Source organism: Ipomoea triloba, chromosome 1, assembly GCF_003576645.1.
Source record: "Ipomoea triloba cultivar NCNSP0323 chromosome 1, ASM357664v1".
Lineage (NCBI taxonomy): Eukaryota > Viridiplantae > Streptophyta > Magnoliopsida > Solanales > Convolvulaceae > Ipomoea > Ipomoea triloba.
In genome coordinates, this window is record NC_044916.1 from 9,352,381 (window position 1) to 9,365,453 (window position 13,073).

Consider the following 13,073-nt stretch of genomic DNA (forward strand, 5'->3'; position numbering starts at 1 on the left):
GTCTGTCTCCTCCGTCCGCTAGCGGACTAGGAATTCTGTTAGAGATTCTTCTGCCCCTTGCTTCACGAAATGGGTTATGAATTTCACCGCCAAGTCGTGGAAAGAGTCAATAGAGTTGCCCTTTATATTGGTGAACCACTGTTAAGCCTGCCCCGCTAGGGTGGAGAAAAAAACCATGCACATCGCCGCTTCGGAAGATCCTACTAGCATCATGGTGGCCTGATAAGCCATGACATGCTCTTGATGGTCTTCCGAACCGTCGAAATGTTTGATGCCCGGGGGCTTGAAGTTAGTTGGGAAGGGCTCTCTCATTATCCTCTGGGTGAACGGTGGGGTTACCTTGATCTTAGGTACTTCCGGGATGTCACCATGTTCCTTCCACTAGAGTAATTCAGAAATCTTGACGTCTATCTTCTTCGCCCAGCCCTCGGGTGGGTCCATTTTCTTCTGGGAAGTGCTCACGAACACCATCCACCAACGGGGTACGATACGTGCTTTCTCCTTCTGACTCCTGGGCAGATTGGGGGACCTTCTTGGGAACCTCATTTCCCCACTCATATTCTGGTTGAGGGAGGCCCGTAGGCTTCTCCTCGCGTAGGGCTGTAGGGATCCGCCTCGGAAACCTGTTCACGGTGTTAGCGAACTCGCGACGTGTGGGGGCAGCCTCCACCTTCGGTGAGGTGGAGTAGGCTCTCTTGGTTTTTCTTCTGGCTCCTGCCATTTTGACGAGAGCATCTCCGCCTCCTGCCATTTTGACGGGAGCATCTCCGCCTCTAAAGGGAGGCGAAGCTTGCCTAGCAGCGTCTCGCATTTCTCTATTCACCCCACGTGGCGAATTAATGCTTTGCGACTCGGTTATTTTGGCGTACTTGGGTTTGTACAAGAACTGGTAGAGACTAGGAACGTGTACTTTTTGTAGCGTTCCCCACAGACGGCGCCAATGATGGTTTTATCGGGATCGGGTCCACCATAAATCGGGTATAATAATAATATGGGACAAAATAGGAAATGATACTATTATTGATTAGGGTGTGAGCCCCAGTAGAATATGTACAAAGTCCAAAGGTACCGGCCCAAGAAATGGCGGCCCATATAATAAATAAATAAATAATAGGGAGACTATTAAATAAATAAGGAACTTAGGGACTAACTAATAAATAAATAAAGAATACCCAACCATACTGCCACTAAGACTTGAACACAGGCGCACCAATCAGGGGAGGAAGATGTTAGGAATAAAATTGTAATAGTTTTGATGAGCCAATTTGTAATTTTAGAAATCCCCTATTTTATTTTTAGAGTGTAGAGTTTGGACCCGAAAGGCAAGTCATGACAATAGTTTGGTTCGAATTATTGTCTTATAGAGTTCAATTTGCAATGACTCTGGTAAGTCATTTGCTTCCACTATACATATGAGTATATATGATCCAATGGACAAGGCCAAATTATCGTTGCTAGAAGACTCAAGTTCAAATTCTATTGAGAACATTTTGAGCTTTGGAGAGTAAGGAATGGAGCTAGTAGTATCACGGCTCAAAGTCAATATTTTGGTCAATGGAGCAAGTATAGTCAAATGGAGGAAGTTTAAGTCAAATGGTTAAAGCCGAGAAGAAGTTCAAGATCCACTATCTCTACACCTTACGCTATACAATGCTAAGAAGGATCAAATATATTTATTTGATGGATATGATTGAATGAGCTGAAATGGAGAAATGGTTAAAGACTTGAGCATATTTCTAATGGTCTAGCGTTTGAATCCTACTTACTACATTTTATTACTAAGGAAGAAGCTTGGGAGCAAGTTACAGGGCCAAAGTCTTTGGAGCTAATTTTTGGTCAATGGAGGAAGTCAAAGTCAACATGGAGTAACTTTGCATGGATTATATACGCGTGAACACTACATCATTTCTACACGCGTGAAGGCTAATTTAAAGCACTATGGAGCAACTAAGAGTGTAGGCTAATTTAAAGCACTATGGAGCATGCTATGGAGCAACTAAGAGTGTGACTTACACTTAGTCATTTTTGCATGTCTCAAATATTTTAGGTTCAGTACGTAATATCCTGAATCAGAAGAAATTTGAAGGTGGTGATTTTCTGAAGATCATTGTTTATACTCAAGCAAGAGCCACCCGGAAAAATATTTTGAAAGATCAACTCGCCCAAGATCAAAATCAAGAATACAACAAAGTCAAGAATATCAAGCTCTGAAGGATACAAAGTCTGCAATATCAAGCTGAGAAGGCAACAAAGTCAAAAATTGGAGGCTACAAGTTTCAAGGATCAATCAAGCCGTAAAAGAAGACTTTGTGAGCAATTTACAGAGGTGATTTGTCAAAAGTTACCAGCGACATTAAATGTGCAGATCAAATTGGAGATTTTATCAGATCAAATTGGCAAGTTATCAGATCAACGGTATGGTCATTAAATGAGAAGGTATGGCCATCAAGATCAGATTGGAATGACCAATCAGATCAAGTGAACGTTCAAAATTTGAATGTTCATAACGGGCAAATAATTCTTTGAATTATAAAAAGCCCACGAAGACTTGAAGAACAGCACGAGAACGAGATACACGGTAGAGAAGAAAGTGGTATTGAGCGGTGAATGCAATCAAAATACAAAGTGCTGAGATATTGAGCTATACACGAGAGGAATTCAAGTCTTAGAAAAGAAATCTTTATTTCTTTGAATAACAGTTGTATCTCTACCGAGGGTAGAAAGGAGTGTAGCTGGGTGCGTAACACTCGGGTGAACTAAGTGCAGCTTTGTGCGTAACACTTGGTTGGAACGTAGCTTTGTGCGTAGCGTTCGGGAACGTAGCTTTGTGCGTAGCGTTCGTGGAGCGTAGCTTTGTGCGTAGCGCTCGGGAGCTTAGCTTTGTGCGAAGAGCTCGTGGTTGAGTGTAGCTTTGTGCGTAGCACTCGGGAGTTTCACTATTGTATCTGGGTGATTGAAGATAGTGGAAACCTTCCTTGGAGCAAGGAAGAAGTGGAGTAGGAGAATTACACCATCTCCGAACCACTATAAATCTCTGCCTCTCATTTACCTTACTGCACTTTACATATTTGCATGTTTTAACATACTAACCCTTTACGTACTGTGTTGATCATATCATCTGGGTTTGTGTGTTCCCACGTTCGCATGTGGCTCAAACTTTGCATACATGTTCTTTGAGCTATTCTAAGTATTTCCAACGTATTGCATGTCAAGTATCTCTTCAGTTTTACGCAGTTTTGTTTTATAGCACTTTACCGTACGATATTTCACTACACATTTCAAGTTGAATTTATTCACTTGAAATCTCTCTGGTTGAAGTGTTATAAAGTTTTTAATTGTTTGAGAAGTCTATTCACCCCCCCCCCTCTAGACTTCTCCCACCCTATCGGGACCAACAGAAGACCTGACAACTGAGCTATTGAGTGGATGGTGATATGAGGAATGCTTGGTATGGACCAGGCCCTCCCCTTTTATATTGTTGATGGGTGCCTGGCACCCTCCACGTGTACGGCATCAAGATGGCGCCAACCCCCCACCAAACACGCGTCCCACATCTTTCCGTCATGATAGCTCCTACCATCCACGTGCACTTGGTCTTCGATCAAAGCTCGAAAGAAAGAGGCGTGAAGGACACGACAACACCCCGCAGACATGCGCGGATACGCACGCCAAGCGCCCGGGGTGGTAGCGCGCCCTGCAGCCACCCCCGCACGAGGGGCACGAATGTCGCGCCCGACGGCGGCACAAACAGCCGCCACCAGGCGCGCCGGCCAGGCGTCGTGGGGCATGACCGGCGCGCTAGGGGCGCCACGGCCTCGGGCGGTGGTTGCCTCCCACAACATCTTGCATGCATGCACCATTCCTCCTTCCATGTCCATACCCCTAGTGGTCACGTTACTCCTCTTACTCACTCCATAGTCCTCGCGTCACACCTCCTACCCACTCCACAATCATCGCGCCACTCCTCTTACCCACTCCACAACCGTCACTTAGCTCCTCCTACCCACTTCATGTCCGTCACTCCCTCACTCACTTCATGACACTCTTCTTACCCACTCCATAACTGTCACATCACTCCTCATACCCACTCCATAACCGTCACGTCACTCCCCCCACTCACTCCATGTCACTCCTCCTACCCACTCCATAACCGTCATGTCACTCCCCCACTCACTCCATGTCACTCTTCTTATCCACTCCATAACCGTCACGTCACTCCCCCACTCACTCCATGTCACTCCTCTTATCCACTCCATAACCGTCACGTCACTCCCTCCACTCACTCCATGTCACTCCTCCTACCCACTCCATAGTCGTCGCGTCACCCCCCACCCATCCACCCACTCACTCCATGTCACTCCTCATACCACTCACTTCATGGGCTTGTCATGCGCCACCCTTATTCTTGTGATCTTGTCTCACACCTCTCATTCTTTGGGCTTGGCCCCAACAAAAGTTGGGCCTATATCCCATAACCCCATCAACTATAAAATAACAAATGAATGAATTGAAATAAATGATCAAGGAAAAACTAGATTTATAAATAAGAAATGAATATATCAAAAGAAATAAAAAAGACAGAAAAAGAATTAAGACAAATAAGAATATGATAGAAGATAGTTTAATAGTAACATAATTAAAATATATAGAATATACATTAAAACAAGAAGAAGTAGAAAATGAAATAAAAGTACTGAAGGAAAAAATAAATGAACCAAGAAAAGAATGGATAATACTTGAAGGTGGATGAAGAAAATGAGTATATAAAATTGAATAAAATGCATTTGAATAAAAGAATAGATAAAATATAGAATGAAACAGTAATGAAAGAATAACTTGGAAATATAATAAAAGAGTTAATTTCACCAGAGGTCCCTTATCTTTGGTGGCAATTTCAAATTTAGTCCCAAACTATTATTTTTGTCATTTAACATCTCAGAATATTATTTTTTGTAGACTTTTAGTCTTCCTCATGATTTTTTTCTATTTTTTGTAAGGGAATTTTTGTCTCTTCACATTTTTCTTTTGTTATTCTTTCGGTTTCAACATGTTTAATTGCTTTAGGACTTTACTAAAAATCAATTGAAAAATATGGTTACTAAAAATCAGAGGTTACCTAAAGTCCCAAACAATTAAACCGGTTGAACAGCAAAAAAAAAATATGAAAAGACAAAAATGCCCTTACTAAAAATAGGAAAAGTCATGAGAATGACTAAAAGTCTTTAAAAAATAATAGTCTGGGATGTTAAATGACAAAAACAATAGTTTGATACTAAATTTGGAATTGCCATAAAAAACAATGGACCTTTTGAGGAATTAACTCTATAATAAAAATATTAAGTAAAACTAAAGATAGACCAAATTCATATACAAGAATAAAAAATACAAGAAATTGTAAAAGTAGAATTGACTAAATTACAATGTTGAAAAATATGCTAGGCGCCCCCAGGTGTCGAGGGGCGCCTAGGGCCTAGGCGCCCGATTTTTATTTTTATTTTTATTTTTAAAATTTTTTTAACTTAAAATCCTAATATGTAATTACCTAAAACACATCTATAAGATTATAATTGATTAATTTAATTGTTAATTGTATAATGGAAATGAAAATGAAAATTTATATTTTACAATCTACTTTCCACAACTACAACTCACAAGTCCACAAGTCCAAATGTCGAATTGAATTAAAGATTTAAAAGAAAAAAAAAAAGAGCAAAAACTAAAAACTAAAAACCAAAACAAATAAAAAAAATACCTTACCTGAGGGTTGAGGCTACGACCGGTGAGCGGTGGAGGAGGCGACCTGCTAAGGCACTGGCGGAGTGGCAGGTGTGGGTGATGGAGGGTGGAGGCAGATGCGACGTCTCACGTCTAGGGCGGTCTGGTCGTCACTTATTCCGATTTTAACATATTAAGGGTTATTCGCCAAAACTGCACCGTTTTGGCGAATAACCCTTAAAAAAATTGGAGTTGAGACGATTCGGCCTGCTCGACAGTCTAGGCGCTCGGCCGCGAAGGAGGCCGATTACGGCCTTTTTCGATGCGACCGGGCATCACCTAGCGCCTAGGCGCAATTTTTGCAACATTGCTAAATTATTGAAAGTATCAACTTTTAAAATGATTTTAAAAATTAAATTTATTAAAAAATTAAAAAACAAAAAAAATAGAAACAGAAAAAAAAAAATTAGAAAACTCAGAGTAAGAAGAAAAACTAGAGATAGTACCTAACTACCTATAGATGCTTGGACAAGCCCATAGGCCATAGTACGCTTGTAAAAGGACAAACCCTAAATCCTAACAGTGTCTGTCTAAATCTTCTCTCGCTAAGGTCTCCCACTTATCATTCTCAGAAACACCCGCCTGATGATGAGCCCATTTGCCTCAACATCCTAGGGAATTAGCTCTAAGACTTTCCATATTTGAAGGTATAAAGTCTCTTTTACATATATGCGTTAATTCATGATTTTGTTTTTGCACAATTGACTTAAATTTTGACGTTTTACAATTGGTGCTGATGATCTTGGAGTCTGTAAATTTCTTTGAATTGGTTTCATTATTCATCATTCAGTAGTTCAAGTCTTTATTTGTTGTTTGTCAATATTGTTTGAGATTTGAGATTTGAGATTTTGAATTATGTGGGTTGTATAGAGTTACACAACAAGCAGACAAAATCCTGGAGATTTTGAGTGCATAATCATATTGCTAAGTATTTCACTCTTTCACCACCCATTTGAGTTTTTGGTGAGATTTTGGGATAATTGTGTTCTGTATCCAAAGTACTCCTAGCTGAATAAGTAGAGAAATCCGGGAGATTTTGAGGGTATTATAATATAGCAAGTATTTCAATATTCATTTGACTTTCTGGTGAAATTTGGGGGTAAGTTTGCTTCACATTTCAAACTATAGGTCTCTAGTATGTACTTAAATGCATAATTACCCAACCATACCAATATTGTTATTCAAGTGTAGAGATAAGCAATCTCTCAATGCTAGAAAAATGGATTGAAATTTTTCTGCAATTTGTTGTACGATACAAGTGTTAGAAGTATTTTTGCATCTTTCTTTTGAGTGTGTTTCGGAACAAGTGGATGATGCAATGGGCTTAATATACCATGTGTGATATTACTATTCTTAGGAGACCTTAGTTTTTTTTTTTTTTTCCTTTCTTTTTTAATTGCTTTACCATACTACTGCTACCACAGCTTATTCCATTTCATCAGTCCCAATTATGTGTTGGTAAAATTTTTTGTTGTTTTCTTTTAATTTCAGTTAAACTGTTCTTTGTGACCAAGATGGAGCAGGTAACATAGTTCCACATATACACCTTTATAGTTGTTTTATATTTTATTTTATTTTATGCTTGTTTTGGACCTTGAAATTCATGGAAATTGCAGTATGAAAAAGTTGAAAAGATTGGTGAAGGCACGTATGGTGTAGTATACAAGGCCCGTGATCGTGTAACTAATGAAACTATCGCACTTAAGAAGATCCGGCTGGAACAGGAGGATGAGGGAGTTCCAAGCACGGCTATTAGAGAGATCTCTCTCTTAAAGGAGATGCAGCATGGAAACATTGTCAGGTATTTAAATGTGGCATTTCTTTTTTATTTTTATTTTTCTAAAGAGTGAAGTATATGAGTGTAATGTATACTTAGGTTCTTTAAGATCACCTTGAATGGATTTCCAGATATCAAATTTATCGAACTTATAATCAAAGTTTATTATATATCACATCACCTTTCATAAATTTGCATTGATTGATGCAGATCAAATTTGAGGGATGTATAACGTTAGGGTGGGGGTGGGTGCTTTGAAGCAAATACTGATTTGATATGAATTTGTCCTTCAGGCTATTGTGGTTAGTGTTGTAAAACCTGGCCTAGGCTCTCCTAGGCTGATTCGATTTTAGCTATAATCGGCATTTTATTCGGCTATCTGACAACCATCTCGGCCGCTTATTATTATTATTTTTTAAATAGGGTTGTTTTGCTCAAGATGATGTAGTTTTGAGCAAAACAATCCTTAAAAAAGGGAAAAGTGAAAAATGAGGACTCGAAGGGAAGAAGAATAAATGAAGATGGAGAAGCAAAAAATAAAGACTTGAAGAGCAGACAGTAGACACAACTCAAAAGCAAAAAGGAGTAAATCAAATACTCCAGTTCTATCAACCCGCTGCTTGTTGCTCGCCACCACAGTCCGCCATTGCTTGGCAACACTCGTTGACTCGCACTTTGTCTTGAAGGTTGGACTCGATGTCGCCTTTGCTGCTTGTTGCTCCCATTGCTAGACTGAGGTGACCAGCAGAGACGAGTCTGGCTTTTCCTTTTCCATTCGGCAGAGAAGAGCAGCAACTAAGACCAAGGCCACTAGTGTTTTGTTTTTCTTTGGTATTAGCCTTGAAGTAAATGAAAGGCAAACACAATACATACATATATATATATATATATATTCGTATTTATATTCTACTATAGGGAAAACACATTCTTCTGAGTCATTATGAGAGAGTGCTAGGTAAAACACTGATCTAATTGTTTTCTTACATGGTAACTGTTGTGAAGTGTGGGTTATGACCAGATGGAGGTATGTATAGGTAGACTCTTGTTGCTTGAATCATGTATGGATCATCATTGAAGTTCCCTTTCAGCTTTGAGGAAACTCCTTTTGCACTTCATTTGTTTTTTGATCATTTTACCACTACTTTTCTACCAAATGTGTTTAAGAATTTTCAGATGCTTGACCGTTTGCATTTCTCTGTTATTATGTCTATTCATTCTTTGTATCAACTTGAAATATCATTGGTAAAATTGAAAGAGTTTATTACCGAAATGGTCCCTCGACTATTGCGAAATTACCAATTTGGTCCTCGACAATTTTTCTTGCCCAATTAAGTCCTTGACTTTGAAAATTTTAACCAATTTGGTCCTCCGTTTATTTTGGTGTTAAACAACAGTTAAATCGGGACCAAATTGGTAATTTTGCTTTATTCAATGGACCATTTCGGTAATTAATTTTTGACTGAAATGATCCCTTGACTATAATGAAATTACTAATTTGGTCCCGATTTAACGGATATCAAACTGTAAAATAAACGGAGGACCAAAATGGTTAAATTTTTTAAAGTCGAGAACTTAATTGGGCAAGAAAAATTGTCGAGGACCAAATTGGTAATTTTGCAATAGTCGAGGGACCATTTCGGTAATAAACTCAAATTGAAATATGGAGAGATTCTAGAGCTGGAGAAACCCAGAGAATTTATCTTGATATAATAGGCCTAGATGGCCCAAAAAATCGAACAGTGTCATGGGCTCAGCCTAGTGTGCAAGGATCCCGGATAGGGGCAATCAAGCAGCATCCTATCTGGTCACAAGGAGGTATTGAATGAGCAATGTGTAGAAGTGATCCAACCAACTAGCCAAGCGCTTTGCTTGGATCCAAATGCTTAGTTGGACCATCCACCATAAATAGGGAGGAAATGCTGTGGACCAGGACAAGCTCACTTGCATGCTTACACTCTTAGCAACCAGCATCCTAGCTACTGTGTGTCTTGTAATTGCTCTTTGTGTACTCAAAAGTCTCTGTGCGAACTGAATTAATACCAATTCATTGTCATACTTTCTTATATTCTTTCCTTTTTCATACCAGTAGATGTTCTAACTTTTGAAACATTCTGCTAGTTTTGCATTTGACTTTTGTACATGTTAAAACTGTTGTGTTCTATGCTTCAGTCAAATTGCTAGCAAAACTCGTAAATAATGCCTTCAAAGAATCCTTGGCAAACTGGCATGCGCAGCTGATGCAGTGTACTATTTTATTATTTGTTTGAAAACTTCACATAGTAGTTCAACCTTTGCTGTGTATGGTCTGGCATATTTATATTTATATTTATATTTATGAAGTATATATAAGTAAGAAGACATCAAATTCTACCTCCATTTATTTATATGCCTATCTCTGTATTTTGTATGCACTAGTTGCTTGAAACCATGATGAATTCCTAAAATCCCTATGGATGAAATCTGCACTCTGCATATTGTAGGCTATAATGGGAATAATAGAATGTTTGCCGAGAACATATGGTAGCTGATATCTCTACTTTACATTGCCTAGTTACTCATCTTATTTAATATCTGGAAACAAGTATCAGAAGATTTACATTTCCCACTATGTATGTAGTTCAATTCCCAAGATGATTTTACTGAGATTTATAATGACAGGCTGCAGGATGTAGTCCACAGTGAGAAACGATTATATCTGGTATTTGAATATCTTGACTTGGACTTGAAAAAGCATATGGATTCTTGCCCAGAGTTCTCCAAGGATTCACACCTGATAAAAGTGAGTGAGCTCTTTGTGCTACTTGGAGGTTGGTGCACAATGTGTTTTAAACTTGAATGCATTCTAATGCGCTTTATAGGCAGTCAGTTCAGGTGTTCCTATTTCTGCAAAATGAGGATGCTGCCTTCAGGTTAAAGAGGCATTGTAAAGTCATGCATTTTGAGGAATTACCTACTCCATTGTGCATTTTTAAGTCTGGCTTTCCAGCATTGGCATAGATAAAAGAGTTTAAGTTGCATCATTTCATTCTTGGGCTGTCTTTTCATTGTTGTCAATTCACTGTACATTGCAGATGTTTTTGTATCAAATACTCTGTGGAATTTCTTATTGTCATTCCCATAGAGTTCTCCATCGAGATCTGAAGCCTCAAAACTTGTTAATAGATCGTCGTTCCAACTCACTAAAACTTGCAGACTTTGGTTTGGCTAGAGCATTTGGCATTCCTGTCAGGACTTTTACTCATGAGGTAGGTGGTTATCTTATATACTGGCGTGCCATGTTCCTTCCCTTTTAAGATCAACATCAAAGTTGTTTGTGATGCTATCATACAAAACTAGTGTATTGTCTAACTGTCTAAGTTATGGAATGTGCTGCATCATAATTTCAATGTCAGTTTCTCTGTAGTTATATTTCTAAATGCATCAATTGTTTTTTTTCTTGTATCAGGTGGTGACACTATGGTATAGGGCGCCAGAGATACTGCTTGGATCACGCCATTACTCTACTCCAGTTGATGTGTGGTCAGTTGGTTGTATATTTGCTGAGATGGTGAACCAGCGGCCATTGTTCCCTGGGGACTCAGAGATTGATGAACTCTTCAAGATTTTCAGGTGGTCACCATGGCCCACATCTTTGCCATTATTTTCCCATGTTCAAAGTCAAAGGCCGCCCTTAATCCTCATCTAAAAGAAAACTGACATATTGTGTTATTTGATGAGCTATGCTAATGTTTCATTGTGACAAAGTTACTGGCTTTAATGTATCATTGGCTTCTATAATGAAAATTTATAAGAATGTCCAATATTGGCTAGTAGCTTTCCTTGTTTATGTGCTGACTTGATGTAATTTTTTCGAACCCCCTTGACCATGGTATGTGTATGTGGAGTACTAGTACTTGAAACCATTATTTCTTGCTATATTGGAAGGATTTCAGCTACTAGTATTGATTTCCAATAGTGAACTTCCTTAACTTTTATCTTTATGCTGTGTCTTAGTGGCGTCCTTAGAGGCTTAGATGTTGATTCTCCGATTTTCTTTTGTGAAGAGTAATGGGTACTCCAAATGAGGATACATGGCCTGGAGTGACTTCTCTGCCTGATTTCAAAAGTGCCTTTCCAAAATGGCCTCCTAAGGTGACTGCTGGTCCTTTTAAATTTGTTTTATATAACTTATTTCGGTCTTTGTGTAAATCATTTGAATCAGATTCTATGAATTGTATAACTTTAATTGATTTTTAATTCCAGGATCTAGCTACTATGGTGCCAAATCTGGATGCAGCTGGCCTTGATCTCCTTTGCGTAAGTTTAACAGTTATTGAATTAAAAATGGAGTTTTAAGCCTGGAAGCTCAATGCCGAAATAAGTTCAGTAGCTTTCTACATTTTTGAACATGGTTCCGTGGAGCCATGGCAAATACATTCATGTTGCAGACTACTGGATGCATTTTTTTTCTTCCTGTAGAACGAAATAGAATCCTAGAGGTCTTTTGGTTGAATTAGTAGTCTCAAAAGTAGAAAATATCATCATAATAGTAGATTCATTTTTCCTTTGGTTTTTTGTTTTCCAAATGCTAATTTTTAACGCTGTATGTATAATGTTTTCAGAAAATGCTGTGCCTGGACCCCAGCAAAAGAATCACTGCGAGGAGTGCCCTTGAGCACGAGTACTTCAAGGATATTGAGTTTGTGTCTTGATTCTTTGTGTCCATATCTTGAATACAGTATATATTGTTATGCCATCTGCAGGGTTCCATTCTGTTAGATGTGTGTGCTTGTCGAGAGGTTTTTTATTTTTTATTTTTGGATGTTTTATTTCCCTCGGAATGTGATTCGATTTATGATGTGTTATTGTCACGGTTTTAGATGTAGTATTTGGCTTGTTTTTATTTTCCAGTTCACCATCCTTGTAACTGTATGTTTGCTCCGACACATTGGAATGTTGTTTTCATCTTAAATAGATTGATTGATTGATAAGGTTTGTTTGCCACAAGCCTTGCCCATTACAATTCTACTTGGTGCCGTTTAATATAAATAGGAGAAAAAAGTGGTAAAATAGTAAACTTGCAATTGAATCCTGAGTTTGAGGATTCAATTACAACTTTTTAAAATTTTATTGGTGTCTTGCATGCTTTTTGATGGCTTAATTATAAGTATTTTGTTAGCTTTGGTTATTAAGATTAAATAGCTATTCAATCGTAATTTTGGTACCAAAATCATCATAATGCGGGAGGAAGAGAAGTATAATGTTAAAGACTCATTGATAGTTTATGATCAATATAAGGGGGGTTTGGTTGAGGAAAATTGGACTTTGTTTGGTTCATGGAAAATGGAAAATGTTTTTCTCAAGAATGAGAAAAACTTCTTCCTTAGTTCATTTTTAGTATTTTGTTTTTCGTGAAAAATTAGTAAGACAATTTTATCCTAACCAAACTTTATTAATTACCCTTATTATTATTATTATTATTATTTAAGGGTATCTTTGTCTTTATACTCATTATTTTTTACAATTCCAAACCCAATCAATA

At 38.3% G+C, this 13,073-nt stretch overlaps 1 protein-coding gene across 1 annotated transcript; it reads left to right on the forward strand.

Moving 5' to 3' along the window:
• Positions 1-6,247: 6,247 nt before the first annotated feature.
• LOC116029364 (cell division control protein 2 homolog A-like) lies at positions 6,248-12,554 on the forward strand. Its single transcript, XM_031271344.1, has 9 exons — positions 6,248-6,422; positions 7,267-7,298; positions 7,392-7,576; positions 10,211-10,331; positions 10,624-10,797; positions 10,998-11,161; positions 11,596-11,683; positions 11,795-11,848; positions 12,154-12,554. The coding sequence occupies exons 2-9, from the start codon at positions 7,290-7,292 to the stop codon at positions 12,241-12,243; spliced, it is 885 nt and encodes a 294-aa protein (XP_031127204.1). The 5' UTR covers positions 6,248-6,422; positions 7,267-7,289; the 3' UTR covers positions 12,244-12,554.
• The last annotated feature ends 519 nt before the right edge of the window (positions 12,555-13,073 follow it).

Excerpts from the sequence above, each read along its gene's own strand:
- LOC116029364 (XM_031271344.1), top strand. Across the intron at positions 11,162-11,595 it reads GAACTCTTCAAGATTTTCAG|AGTAATGGGTACTCCAAATG; the intron begins GTGGTCACCATG and ends TCTTTTGTGAAG. Across the intron at positions 11,849-12,153 it reads CTGGCCTTGATCTCCTTTGC|AAAATGCTGTGCCTGGACCC; the intron begins GTAAGTTTAACA and ends TAATGTTTTCAG.